The sequence below is a fragment of the Erpetoichthys calabaricus genome, chromosome 8 (genome assembly GCF_900747795.2).
Source record: "Erpetoichthys calabaricus chromosome 8, fErpCal1.3, whole genome shotgun sequence".
NCBI lineage: Eukaryota > Metazoa > Chordata > Cladistia > Polypteriformes > Polypteridae > Erpetoichthys > Erpetoichthys calabaricus.
In genome coordinates this window covers 147500699-147516483 of record NC_041401.2, presented here as the reverse complement: position 1 = coordinate 147516483, position 15785 = coordinate 147500699, and the positions used below count along the sequence as shown (strand labels likewise).

At 37.4% G+C, this 15785-nt stretch overlaps 1 protein-coding gene across 7 annotated transcripts in view; it reads left to right on the top strand.

The window, feature by feature from the left end:
* The window catches only part of tns1b (tensin 1b), a 793111-nt gene that overhangs the window by 655513 nt on the left and 121813 nt on the right, over window positions 1-15785 (top strand). For all 7 annotated transcript variants that reach the window (XM_051930510.1, XM_051930508.1, XM_028807574.2 and 4 more), the window contains 3 exons: window positions 3169-3298; window positions 11136-11201; window positions 13261-13377. In XM_051930510.1, coding sequence (XP_051786470.1) covers window positions 3169-3298; window positions 11136-11201; window positions 13261-13377 — 313 coding nt within the window. The remainder of the gene's footprint in view (window positions 1-3168; window positions 3299-11135; window positions 11202-13260; window positions 13378-15785) is intronic.

Below are 15785 nucleotides of genomic sequence, written 5' to 3'. Positions count from 1 at the left end.
CCTGATTGTGCATCCTTTAATTTCCTGTCCAGTTCTTTTTTTTTTTTATAATGTCACACTTATCAGTACTCACAGAAGTGTGATGCCTCTCAAGTTATTACCATTTGAGAAATCTCAGAAGTGCACAGAAAAGGAATCGTATGCCTTTTTCCTCCATTATCTACCGTAGATACTCGCGTATTAGTCGATCTCGCAGATAAGTCGAGTGTATTTTTAAGCCAAAAATTACAAAATTTGTTATGACCCGCGCATAAGTCGAGGGTAAAACTTGACAGCTTGCGACCTTTAATACTATGTACCAGCCGACAGGCAAGTGTGATCATATCCGCTATATGCCGGCTTGCTCCGGCGACCTGTAACACTATGTACCGGCCGACAGGCACATGCGATTGCAGCCGCTAGATGCCAGCTTGTTTCGGCGACCTTTAACACTATTTACCAGCTGACAAGCACACGCAGTCGTATCCGCTATATGCCGGCTTGCTCCGGTGACCTTTAACACTATGTACTGGCCGACAGACACGCGCGATTGCAGCCGCTAGATGCCGGCTTGCTCCGGCGACCTTTAACACTATGTACCGGCAGTCCAGCCAGCGCGATTGCAGCCGCTTTATGCCGGCTTGCTCCTGCAACCTTTAACACTATGTACTAGCCGACAGGCACGCGCAATCATATCCATTATATGCCGGCTTGCTCCCGCGACCTTTAACACTATGTACTAGCCAACAGGCAGGCGCGATCATATCCACTATATGCCGGCTTGCTCCCGCGACCTTTAACACTATGTACTAGCCGACAGGCACGCGCGATCATATCCGCTATATGCCGGCTTGCTCCGGCAACCTTTAACACTATGTACTGGCCGACAGACACGCGCGATTGCAGCCGCTAGATGCCGGCTTGCTCCGGCGACCTTTAACACTATGTACCGGCAGTCCAGCCAGCGCGATTGCAGCCGCTATATGCCGGCTTGCTCCTGCGACCTTTAACACTATGTACTAGCCGACAGGCACGCGCAATCATATCCACTATATGCCGGCTTGCTCCCGCGACCTTTAACACTATGTACTAGCCAACAGGCAGGCGCGATCATATCCGCTATATGCCGGCTTGCTCCGGCAACCTTTAACACTATGTACTGGCCGACAGGCATGTGCGATTGCAGCCGCTATATGCCGGCTTGCTCCCGCAACCTTTAACACTAAGTACCATCCGACAGGCATGCGCAATGGCAGCCGCTAGATGGCACAAGGCAGCTAATGGTATGTTTGTTATCCAAAACCTGCAAAAGCTAATGCTCAAATTCAAGTATTTATTATTATTTAATGAAATTAGAAAAAAACTAGCTAATTAGCAATAGTATTGCTGGCTTATAATTATTTCAAAGACCATGGGAAACGGCAGATGACCGGTGACTTAACACCGTGAAGATTTGAGTGTACAATGTCATTACCCAAATTCTATGGACAATTGTGTTGCCCCGCGGATAAGTCAACCCTGTTTTTTTGAATGAATTTTAAGGCATAAATTTTTTGACTTATACGCGAGTATTCACGGTACTATTATTTCTGTTTCAAACACAGTGCCATATTAAACAAGCTGGACAAGTCAATAAGTGCCATAAACCCGTGTTTTTACAAAGTGGCTGTATTTCCACTTGCTATTATGTTATTTACCATTTCAAACATTCTCGTAACTTTAACTAGTGGAACTTGTTGGAAACTGATATAATAGTCTGCCCTTAGAGTCGATATTTATTGTTGATGGATAGCTTGGTTTTTGTCTGAAAATATTCCATCCGAGTGATAGTTCTTTTCCTGCGTGTAAGATTAATTGTTAATCCTTTTCCATTTTGTGGAGTTGCTACTGTTTGTTATAAAGCGTTGAATTGTATGTGCACTGATAATGATTTACTGAAAGAATCAAGACTTCCAAAAGCAAAGTGGGTCAGTATAAGTACATAAACATGGAATCAGGTATTGCAAGCTAAAAGGTACTTTAAGTAATATTTAACAGTACCTTTTCAGAAATTTAACAGTTCAATTTTTGCTACAGTTTCATTTACAGTAATTAGCAGTTCAAATCCCAGTCTTGTATGGAGATTGAATGTTCTTCCTGTCCAACACTGGTGCTTGCTTTGTGTGTTGTGTAGTCATGGTGAACCTCAGTCCACTGAACTAAACTGGATCACATAGTAATGTTTGTGTACAGTGATGAGTCATGGTGTGCCAGAGGCCATCCCTGTAACATCAGGAGCAAAGCAGGATACTGTCTTAGAACCCCTGTCCATCACAGTGCCCAGTCTTGCACAGTCACATTCATACAGGGACAATTTGGATTCAGGAAGATTGTTTGCCGCAGTTCTGGCTGTTTAGGCCCTGGCCTCTGTGCCCTCAAACTGGATTAGTAGATTGGAATATGTTATTTTGTTGTTCACCATTTTAATTTGTTATGGTCATAATTTTTTTGATTTCTTGGGACCTCGTTGAAATTATATGGAAATTATACATGTCTGAAATAAAAAAAATCCTTCATGCACTAATTATCATTCGTTACACTTACATATGTTTGCTTAATCTGAAACACGTGTGACATTTTATCATCTTCTATTTCACAGAGCTGGACTATAACTGTTTTTTGGCCTTTTTAACTCTTTACCTTCATTGAGTAGGTTGATGTGGTGGATTAACACTTCAGCACTACTCACTTGACAATTTCAGCACAACTGAGCTTCCCAAGTTATCTCCCTGAACCAGAAGCTTGCTTTGCAGGGACCACCCACTTAGCCAGCATGAGGCAGTTTATGTCACATGTTTGTACTATCTTTGGCTTCTGTTTCAATAAACTGTTTGCAAATTCCCGTTGCACTTTCTGAAGCCTCATGTTGACAGTGACTATATATTCTGAAACGTTTAGGAAATGTTTATATCTTATTAAACCCAAATAATACTATACTGTTTAAAACACAGTAGGTAAATTGTGTTCTGGGATTCCAAAAATAAAGTGTGGCACATGGAAAATTAAAAAGAGTGGAAAGTAATATGAAGTGACATCACTTCCATATACAAGAACTAAAGTCAATATAATAAAGTTTTGATGTGAATAAATGGCTTTACAGTGAAGTTGATTGAATGCCAATATCCATCTTTCTTATGCTCTTCCTCCTAGTTAAAGTGTTACCACAAACGGTTCCGTAGCCCAACACGGGATGTCATCTTCCGAGTCCAGTTCCACACATGTGCCATCCATGACCTAGGAGTTGTTTTTGGCAAAGATGAGCTAGATGAAACTTTCAAAGGTATTTGCTTCTATTGCCTTTTCTTTTTAAATTTGACAGATGTAATCAAATTTTTCTTCCCAAAAGGCTGTTATTTATATATTGCATGTAAGGTCACTTAAAAGAATCCCAGTTTCTTTCTTTCCTAACATCAGTGCCAAAAGTAAATAATTATTAAATACTATTATTAGAAACACATTTAGCTTTATGTAAGAGTTATGCATTTTATATTGTTTTATTTTCACTCCCAAAATTTTTAACTACTCTGCCTTGACTTGAGCCAGGGTCATTTGTCTTTATTACTGTATATAACAGAGTATTGGAAATTTTTAAAAAGGATTATACATAGTTTGTGTATTTTCTTAAGAAGCATTATTTTGCATGATATTCTCAAATAAGTAATCTAAAAATAGTAGAGAAAGGCCTAAGTGGATGATTTCCTATGTGTATTTACTGTTGAAACTGCATTTTAAAAATAAATGCTTTTTTATTTAGCATCTGAGAAATTTAGCTTTTTAGTGTACAATTTTTAACAACAAATTCTAGCCAACTACAACAATTCTAAACAGGAGTTATCCCTAAACCTGGATTTTTTTCTCTACAGCATACTCCTATTTCTCCCCACTCCTAAAGACTTTCTTGTTAGGGTACCCACCGACTAAATTAGCCCTGTATGAGTAAGTGCTTTTGTATACACAAGTGTGCTCTGTAGTAAATTAGTGTTCCAGCCACAGTTTATCCCGTAGTTTGTACCCACCACCAATAGCAAGGAATTGAAACCATCATGATAGAAATCAACCTCATAGCATCACTCATCCTGTGATGGCACTGGGGGTATGCCTAACGGGTTTTCAGATACTGATGTAATCAAATATTATTAGGACCAAGCATATCAGTGTGGGACATGAAATGTCCATTACTTTGCATCAATGCAGACAACTGGTTCAGCTGCTACACAAACTAGATAATTGTCAAGAAGATATTCTGAGAATTAGTGAACTCAGGTATAAAGGAAATGGAACAATGATCAGCGAAGGAAACATAATCCTATACGCTGGACCCACTCAATACCATTAGAATGGTGTTGGCATAGTCCTACACAAAGAAGCAACAAATGTTAAAATCAATGATTGATGCAATTATTGATTGGATGGGATCCTAACAATGATTGTATCATCACTGCACAGCTACAATCTTGACACTCAGACATCACAATTGTTAAGTGTATGCTCCAATGGAAGATGACCTTGATACAGAAAAACCTGCCATGACCTGCTACCAGATGTCCTAGCTAACATCCCAGCCCACAATATTGTTCTGCTCGTCAGAGATTTGAACATTCAGTTTGGCAAAAAGAGGAATTAATTGGAATGCTTAATTGAACTCAGTGGTTCAGCATCCCGGACAAACGGCAATGGTGTGTGATTACTGAGGCAGTGTTGCACCAACAATCTCTGCATCGGTAATACCTGTTTTCTGTACAAAGACATCAATAAGAAAATATCGAGATCAACCAACTGCATCATCACAAACAAAATCAACTATATCTGCATCAATAGGTGATGGTGGTCAGGCTTGCACAGCGTATGGGTGCTACAGGAAGCAGACATAGGATCCAACCACCATCTTTTGAGAGACAGCCTATTGCTACGACTGTAGAAATGCCACAAGAGTTAAATCATGTGCCCTTTGGATGTGGAGCAACTAAGGGACATGGAAAAGGCCAGAACAAAGCTTGACTGGAGTCATTGCTTTACCAGGTCGATTTGGATGTTGATGGCCAATGGAACAACTTCAAAACTTTGGTCATAGAAAACTGGGAAATGGTGGTTTGAAGGAGGAAAGGCCATCCCTAAGAGCTGTGAGTACAGAGTCATATATGGATACTGATTGATAAATGGGAAAACAACCAAGGTGCTATAAAATCATGCAAGAACGCTACACTGGAAGAGAAATAAGCAGCTGCCGAGAAGTACTGTATTTTGAACTAAATGGTCAAGTGTAGTTGCCGATTGAGCTGGCAAGACTGGTTCATGCTGAGAGTTGAAGAAATGACTCCAAAACATTGTAGTACAATGTGCAAGAACTTACCAGAGGTGGATAAACTGTCAGTGTCCCAAATCATAGATAAGAACAGCAAGATCCTCCTCGCACTTGAGGAGCAAGACACACAATGGGTGGAATACTTCAAAGATGTAAATAAAGGGCATCATCATCAAGCTATCACATGAAAGACTTTGACATCCATTCCTGTCTAGTATTCTGTCTACTGTTGCACCAACAACTTTGTGACATGGTGGATGAACTACTCTGTGAGAAACAAATTGGCATTTGTTGTGGCTGATCGTGTTCTGAACAAACTTTCATCTTATTGAATATCATCAAAGTATAGTATACCATTCGCTGGTGCTTATTAAATTCATCAGTTTCACAAAAATATTCAACATCAATCGTGAATGAATGTGGTCAATCATGTTCTCCTACAGCATCCCTACTTGCTACATTGAAGTGTTTCAGAGCCTCTACCACAATCAAGCATGCTACATCCAGATGCAAGTTAGGTTCACAGATGAATTTGCCATCAGCACTGGTGCATCTTGTCGACATTCGTCTTCATCCTCTCAATGGGCTTTTCCATGCGGCAGGTGACAATTGATCCAAAGAGTCGGCTTCTAGGAACCTGCCTTGGCTGCTGTGCTGATCTGGACTTAGTCAATGACGTCACACTCATGGCCGAACTGCAACCTGCTCCACAGAGCAGCACCACAAAGGCCTAAGCTATGTGAGTGAACCATGCCAATAAAAACTCTTATCACTGTGGGTGGTGGTGAGCTGAAGAAGAAAATCAAATTTACATACCTCACTAGCACCATTATGTTGAGTGGAGGCACCTAAATGCAGTAAAATCGGCCAAGGCATGGCTGTTTTCTAAAAAATGATAGAAATGGTCCTCAGCATCAATTTACCGGGCAATAATGGTCAAGTATTTATTGGCATTGTATTACCGACCACAAAATATGCTGACAAAATGTGAAGAATAACCAAAAGCATATCACCTACCGTGATCAAGGCACTAACTACATGGTTTTCCAGCTGAATAAACTGCTGAGGCTGACCAAAATCCTCAACATTTACTAAATGCATTTGGCTGGCCATGACCTTTGCCAACCCAACCATCACCAACCCTGGATCGTTATGTACTGGACACCGAAAAATGGGAAGCGAATACAGGTAGAATCCTTCAATATCCAGATAGCAACTTGCCAGGAAGTCCTTTGTGCTGTCGATGTGGGGTAGGTAGATGCTACAAACCTTCATTGTGGAGAAGGCTTGCTGCCCAGTGTGCCTTAGGACACAGGAGAAACTAAGTGCAAAGCATACCCAGCACAGGTTTGATAGGCAGTGGTAAGCTGCAGCCATTTAATTGAACTATTTGATTTGAATTTTGGATGGCTGGATAGATGGCTTCATGAAGGCAATATGTAAAATATAATTAAATGCATTGTAAATAACAGTTACTTACGTTCAATAATTTTAAATGTTGATGGTTTATAGTATACCAGCTGAACTGCCTGTATAAATTTATATATATAATCTATACTAATAAAAGGCAAAGCCCTCACTCACTCACTCACTCACTCATCACTAATTGTCCAACTTCCCGTGTAGGTGGAAGGCTGAAATTTGGCAGGCTCATTCCTTACAGCTTACTTACAAAAGTTAGGCAGGTTTCATTTCGAAATTCTTCGAAATTCTACGTGTAACGGTCATAACTGGAACCTACTTTCGTATACTGTATACGGCCATAGCGGGGAGCTCGGTCGCCGTGTGAGGCGGTTGCGTCTTGCGTCATCACGCCTCCCACGTGATTGAGTGCCTGCCCATATAAGGTAAATATTCACGGGTGAAGGACTGTGCTTAGCATATTCATAAGTGCGGGTGCGGCTGTATGCTTATATCGATTGACACATACCGAATGTCAGTTCAACACAAATCCAGCTCAAGCCGATTATGACAGCAGCAATCCAAGCTGTGAGAACACAGTAAAAAGGAGGCATATCAGACGTCGTTTTAGATTTTCTGATGCAGCTAGACGGAAGCAACTTCGTGCAGCTGCCGCTAAATACTCGCAGAAAAATCCACACGTTAATAAACACGCTGTGGCTAAATACTCAGAAGCAAATCCACAAGTTCATAGGGACGCTGTGGCTAAATACTCGCAAGCAAATCCACAAGTTCATAGGGACGCTGTGGCTAAATACTCGCAAGCACATCCACAACTTCATAGGGACGCTGTCGCTAAATACTCGTAAGCACATCCACAAGTTAATAGGGACGCTGTGGCTAAATACTCGCAAGCACATCCACAAGTTAATAGGGACACTGTCGCTAAATACTCGCAAGCACATCCACAAGTTAATAGGGACGCTGTCGCTAAATACTCGCAAGCGAATCCACAAGTTCATAGAGACGCTGTCGCTAAATACACGGAGGCAAATCCACAAGTTAATAGAGCTTCTGTTTCTAGATACGATCCCAATAATGAAAAGTGGCTCATACGAAAACAACAGGTTTGGCTCAAAAAAGCCAATTGTGGATTTGCGTACGACCCAAACATACATTATGAGTCTGACAAAACAGTACACATTGGATCCATGGATGTTCACTGTGACTATTGTCAAGCTCAGAAGTGGAAATGTGAGTCTCCTGGTTTGGGCTGTAACGGTGGTAAAGTCTCTCTCACTCCTTTACTTAAGCTTCCTGACCTTCTTGAGGGCCTTTTAAATGGAGAACATCCTCAAAGTGAGCATTTCTTGAACAATATTCGAAAGTACAACAGCGCATTTCAAATGACGTCATTTGGTGCTAAACAAATCGTTGAGGGAAATTTTATGCCTTCATTTAAAGTTCAGGGACAAGTGTATCACTTGATTGGCAGTCTTTTACCTATGCCGAGTGAGGAACACAAATTTTTGCAAATTTATTTCGTCGGGGATGATGAAAAGGAAGCACAAATCCGCTGCGCTAATTTTTCTGGACTTGTTATACCCCTGGTCAAGCAATTACAAAAAATGCTCCATGACTGTAACACTTACATCCAGGACTTCCACTCCACAATGGACAGTATTTCAGATGATGACAAAGACTTCAAAGTTGTCATTCACGCAGACAAAAAACCATTACATGCACACAAAGGCAGATTTAATAAACCCACAGTTCATCAAGTTGGTGTTGTCTTCGTTGGGCAAACGTTCAACAATAGAGATATTGTCTTGAAAACCAGGGACAATAAACTACAACGCATTAAGGAAACCCACAGGTCCTATGATGCATTTCAATATCCTCTCATGTTCTGCTATGGTGAAGACGGCTATTCTGTGTCTGTACCTCAAGTTCATGCTACCAGTAAGTTACCTATGAACAAAACCGTCTCTGCAGCAAACTTCTATTCATACCGGCTTATGATCAGACAACATCATGATAATACTATCCTTTTCTTCCGAACTTTATTAAATCAGTTTTTAGTTGATATGTACGCAAAAATTGAATCTGAAAGACTAAATTATATCAGTCTAAATCAGAAAAAAACTACGAGCTGAAAATTACGTTCACTTAAAAGATGCTATTGACAAAAACGACACTGATTTAATAGAACTTGGTCAAGCTGTGATATTACCATCTTCCATCACTGGAGGACCTCGCTATATGCACGAGCATACACAAGACGCAATGACATACGTACGTCATTATGGCCGCCCTGACTTATTCATCACATTTACTTGCAATCCTAAATGGCCTGACATCACTGAAATTCTCCTTCCACGTCAAAAAACTCACGATCGCCACGACCTTATCAGTCGTGTATTTCATCTCAAGATTCGCAAAATGATAGACTTGCTCACGAAGAGTAACATTTTCGGCTGTACAAATTGCTACATGTACACCATAGAGTGGCAAAAGCCAGGTATTCCCCATGCACACATTCTATTGTGGCTAAAAGATTGGATTAAACCAGCTCTCATCGATCAAGTCATCCGTGCGGAAATTCCTGATCCACAGACTGACCCTGCCCTACACAAAATAGTAAAATCTACCATGATTTACGGCCCATGTGGACCTCATAATATCAACTCACCTTGCATGATCAACAGAATATGCACTAAGAAGTACCCGCGTCCGTTCATCTCAGAAACTCAGACCGGAGAAGATGGTTACCCTCAGTACCGCCGGTGCGCACCTGCTGATGGAGGTCATACAATTAACATCAAAGGTGTAGATATCGACAACAGATGGGTGGTCCCTTATAGTCCTGTGCTGTCCCGCTTCTTCAATGCTCACATCAATGTCGAATTCTTTCAGCCAGTATTTCGCCGCTGCGAAGCGCGGGTATTTTGCTAGTCTATAATAAAATAATATTTTTAAATGTTGACCCTTTTGTCACTACTGGTTGAAATGCAAGTGTTTCACCCATCATCAATACTACATATTTCACAACTACAAATCTCTCTGCTCTCATGAGTGAAGAATTTGTTTTTTGTGTTAAAACATCATGAAGCCAGTGTTAAATTATATGAACAGAACAGTAAATGCAAAATTTGGTGAAAGTAGACATAGCTGTTTTTGAGTGGTGCATGATTTTTATGTTGATCCCCCATCACGGCAAAAATAGCAAACACAACCCCTGTCATTGCTGCAGTTAAATCAATGACATGTAATGTAGCCTTCACTGTAAATAGGGCAAAACCTGAAGAATATGTCAGATTCATTACCAATGGCAAAATGTTTTGATATGATAACACAGTGGTTTTGCACAATTATCTTCTCACCCCACTTATTACAACCCTGTTTCTTGATGGATCATTTGAAAGGCCTTAAAGTCAAGATTTTAAGTTTTATGAACATGCATGCAGAATTTCATGAACTTCGACTTACCTGCTTTGATATAATGTATAGTTTTTGGGCCCACCCTCCCAACTAAATATGTAAAAATGGCATATAGCCTGTATTTTAAGTGTGACCAACAGCAACCTGCATACAAAATGTAATAAAAATCAGCTCAACTATTTTTGCATGTTTGGCAGATAAGGACAAGATGTGACTTGAAAAGTTCAATAAGGTCCTTAGTGTACAAAACAGATAAATAACATCAAATGAAGCCAAAAAATTCAAAAGATAGACAGAGCATATGAAGTTTTATTTCTATAGATACTGTATCAGTCTTTTTTTTTTTTTTTGTAGATTAGATTTTTATACTTAAAGGATGCATTTTCCCTCTAGGACAACTACTGCTATCACCACTAGGTGGTCAATAAGTGAAAGCCATTGAGCAATATGTTTTTATAAAAGATGTAGGAATTAAGTATAATTATTAATTATTATTAATAATTATTTTAAACTAAAACCTTATTACAAACAGCATAAATATAAATAACTTAAACGTGTCTATATATTTGTGCTTATATTGTAGATTCAATATAAAAATCTAAAAAAAAAAAAAAAAAACTAAAAAAAAAAACAAAAACCCTAACCTTTTTTTTTAAAATAATAGCATATAGTAACCCTCAGAATACATGTCAACATTTTCACAAGTCTGCTATTTTTGGGAATGATTTTAGTAAACTTCTGGAGCTGTGAATAAGCATATTGTATAGATCAATATCAGTTGAGTTTTACCCTGTTCTAACTCTTATAGATGATGTCAGATCAGTATACTAAGCATAAAAGGGGTAGCGGTATACAGTACACTTGTGGTGTGTGTTGGGGGGGGGGGGGGGGGGGGGGTTGGTGTAGCAAATAAAATATTGAAAATCATACCTAAATATTTTAATATTGAATGCATTTTTATTTTGTTTTACAGATGAAAGATTTCCTGAATATGGAAAAGTTGAGTTTGTTTTTTCATATGGACCAGAGAAAATTCAAGGTATTTGCAAAGCTACAGAGAAACATAACATTAACTTACATCAATAGTCCATTATCACAAGATACACATATGTAGTATTATTTCCCATTCCAACATTTTTAATACTCTGAACAATGTATTTAATGTTAGGTTTAATTCCAGGTTTGTTTAATTTTTTTATTTTAGATTTCATATACTTTGTTAATCCCCAAGAGGAAATTGTGTTTTCACATGACCATTGGAGGGTCAGATTGCAGGGTTAGCCATTGTACAGCGCCCCTGGAGCAATTTTCATGTTAAGGGTCTTGTTCAAGGATACCTTCTGGCAGTAACGGGATTTAAACCAGCAGCCTTCCAGATTCCAGTGCATATTCTTAGCCAATCTGTTTTTTTTGTGATTACCAGTTAGTGATTAGTACATTTTGAGTTCTAGTTTTTTTTTATCATAACACACATAAATATTCTTCATTTGAACCATGAAGGGGTAATATTCAATCTAAAATCCCACAAATGCTAGGCAATCTGGTTCACTGTATTCATCAAGTACTTTGCTAGTGTGGCATTCAGCAGTCATGAACAAGTTGTTCAAATGCTTTGTGTAATTGTTTTTCTAGAATGATTTATCATCTTCTACATTTGATAATCAAAGTTACCTATACACAAGTACTTATTATAAAGTGCTCTTCTAGCTATGTACACTATGTGTAAGATTTATACGTAGAAGCTATTTTACACCAATACAGCAGAAAAATATCCCTTTACTTCACATAAACCCCACATATACTTCACATTCTGTTAAATAGTTTATTTGGCACAGAAAATCAAAATAACCCTTTTTTTACTTTCATAAGGATTATATAATATTTGTTTTTAGTACCTGTAAATGCATGAATCCAACCAGATTATTGCTGTGCTGTACTTGAAATGTATCTGTGCACAACCTTTGGCTAACAGGAAAATAACATCTACATGTTCAAAAGTTAGTCTTTGATATTAGAACATTTGTAGTCGGAAATCATTATTTTTGCTTCAGTTCATTATGGTGAAAAATAAGTTAATTGATGCATCATTGTACAAAATCTTATTTGCACACTGAAAAATAAGAAGGCCATTTTTAAAATGAGCACTTCATCTACTGAGCCTTCATCAGGGCTCCCTAGGTATTAGAAACAGGCTTCTAGGGGTGTTGTACCCTTAGGTGGTATAAGTGGGTATCACCTGTCAGTCATGGAACCCTTTTTATATGAAGAGGGACCCTGAGGGTAAATCTTCAATTAGGATAAGCCACTACAGTTAATACAGTGAAAATTATCAGTTGGTTCAGCAAATTTTAGAGAAATTTTGCTATCACAATAGGAAGAAACATCTACTTTTATTTTTAAGTTAAGGAATTTTCTTACTTTTTTTTTTTTAACATTAATTCTTTTCTTAATCTCTTATCTGTGTGATATTTTAAGTGTTTGTACATAAAACTCTTCTGCCTTGTTGACTTGAATGAAACAAAGTTTTACTGTTTTCTGACAACATTTTAATAATCTTTTTCTTTCTTCATTTATTTCTGGGACGTGTTTTCCACAATTTCACTGAATCTTTTTATTACATGCTGTGCAGTATATTCATTGCATTTGTTAAAGTTTTTGCACCTTGTATTTATTAAAAAAACAAATTTTTATTATGCAGCCAAACATAGGCTTGTAATTCAAAATTTTTAACACTAATGATGCATCCTGAATATCCCGTTAATATCTCAATATAATTTTCAAAAATCTAATGATCACGAACCTAATATTTGTATATATGAAGCAAAATAAAAGTGCAACCTACATTTTTTTATATTCTCTTTGTCAATGATGTCAATATTTGGCTGTCCAAATAGTAATTTACAGAATAAATGCTACAAAAATAAAATTAAAGTGCTACTATGTTTCAAAGAAAACACCAAAGTTATATCTTGGACTAACATCAAAGCACATTTTTTCAGAATGTATTAATTACAGAATAAACTCTTGTGTAATGCCTAAAATATCCAAATAATTATATTGAAAAATAAAACAAAAAATAAACAGTTCTCTTTGTTTAGGCATGGACCACCTAGAAAATGGCCCCAGTGTTTCTGTGGATTATAATACACAAGACCCGCTAATTCGTTGGGACTCGTATGAAAATTTCAATCAACGTTGTGAAGACTCAATGGAGGGTAAGGATTATAGCTTTTGTTTAATTTTGTTTTGTAATTTTCATTAAACATTTTGTTAACTACATCAAATTGATTTCTGTGGAATAATAATGATATTTGTGTTTTTGTTTTTTTAAATAATATGGTATTACAGTGTAAATAAAATACAAATTTTAATGAAGTGCAGATTTTTTTTTTTTTAATTCTGCAGTACTGATACGAAGAAGGAGATATGTGTATAAGGAAAACATTATTATGATAGGAGGGCACTGAAATAGTACAGACTTATATTCGGTGTCTGGGCTGATCACTATCATTGTGGACATTGCATGTTCTGTCTTTTATTTTATGCTCTCCTCACAATACCCCTGCTTCCTGACATATCTTACACACAAGTGTTATAGGTTAATTGTCAACTTGCAGTTGACCCTAAAGTAACATGGATATGTGAGGAAGAGCGCCCAGTAGTGGTTTTCATGTTTCTTCCAAGGTTGTTTTCCAGCTTTTCAAGTGGTGCTGCTGAAATAGGTTATAACTTATGGTTTTCAATGGGATTAAATTAAGACACTTCAGAAAACGAATCGGTGAAATATTGTGAAAGCTTAATAGAAAGTTATATTGGTAAAACATTCTGTGGGCAACCAGGTTAATTTGTTTTTATGGTGTGATGTGATTGTACCTGTCTCACTCCACAATGTTTCAAAGTCAGGTCCAACATTTTAAGATATTTATTGGTCACTATTTGAGAGCTTTTTGTGTATTTCAGATCACTCTCCCATTTTATGCTGCTTGATTACAATTACAGATATAGTTTATCTGAGAGTGTGTTAGGATACATACTGTATTTATGAATTTTAAAAGGCTGGATTGAAAACTGCTCTGTATTATCATTATTTAAGTCTTATGCCAACAAGAGCTTCAGTACCATTAACCGCTCACCTTGATAAATGTAATGAACATGCAAGTTTTTAATAGCTCGCTTCTTCATTTCAACTGTATGTGTAATACTGCAATGTAATCATAAAGTCAAACCCCATCAACACATTAGCTTGGAGTATAGAACAGTGGATACCCAAATTCCAGTGAAATTACTAAACATACATATATTCATCCGTTTGAAAATTTTCACGTTTTGTTGTATTACAACTGTGTGCACTTCTGAAAGTTCTTTGTAAATAAAAAGGCAATTAATAGTTTTATTATTCTTTTACAAAAGCAAAGCCACAAGTGACATGGGCAGAGGAAAACAAGGGGTAGAATTCAGTATTTTTTTTGCAGATTATTAGCATTAAGTGTTAAATGTTTGTGCTCAACAATTCTGGCTTGGAAAGTTATGTGGTTTCAGTAAATAAATGGAATCAAATATTTCTTTTGTGTATGTGAAGTAACTTTTTATTAATGTATCATTTGTTTTTATATAATGTTGACTACGTAGAAAGCATTATTAATCAAATGTCTTAAAATTCTTCACATTTTCTAGTCCATTAATTCTTTTAATTTTTTCATAGAAAAGCACAGTCGATCTTTCTTAGGAAGATCATGACTAGAGTTTAGGGCCATGTTTCTAGAAAAACAATATATGTATAGCTATGAATTTCCCTTGGATTACATGCTACTCAATGTCACTGGTTAACTTTTTGCACTGAAAGTTCAGATGTCAAGCATCATCTTTTATTCACAGGGACAATACAGGGAGGTAAACATATACAAGAACAATGTGTAATTTAGTCCAGGTTACACTCTATACTCTCACGGGAATGCAACACAACACAGGCAGATGATGGGGATTTGGAATAATGCCACAAACATTGTGGTCATATGTATATACAGTATATTTGAACTGTAAACACTACAATTCCCAATTGGCATAACACAGGAACTTCTGGGGCTGTCTAAGGGGAGTGGGGTAATAGTGTTTGAGCTGTTAAAATGAGTTAGTTGTTATGGTGCTTAATACATATTCTTGACAGCAAGGAATCCACGTGAGTTTGGACTTGTGTCAATTAAATAAAGTCGAGTTTGCTTTATAAATATCAAATGGCATTGATTAAAAGTGTTACCACATGATATTAAGAAAAGAAAAAAATTCCAAATTAAATTAAGTATTGTCAGTATTCATTTACTATTTCTTTAATCACCTTCTACTACAAGAACATTTGTATTTTGTTTTAATACCAATTTATTTTTATTCACCAAGTGCTTTTTCTCACTAAGGTACAAGAAAATTTTTATTGTATTCATAAATTCAGCAGAGAGCCGTCCACATACAAATAAAGTTAATGTTCTGTTTCCAAATCCACCTCTTAACGGTCATTGTAAAGATCTATGAGGGCTGCTGCATTTAGGAATGAAAGGGAATGCCTTCAGAATTCCACATATTGAAAACAATGTGATTCATATGGATTACACTAATTAGTTCTCCAACAGCC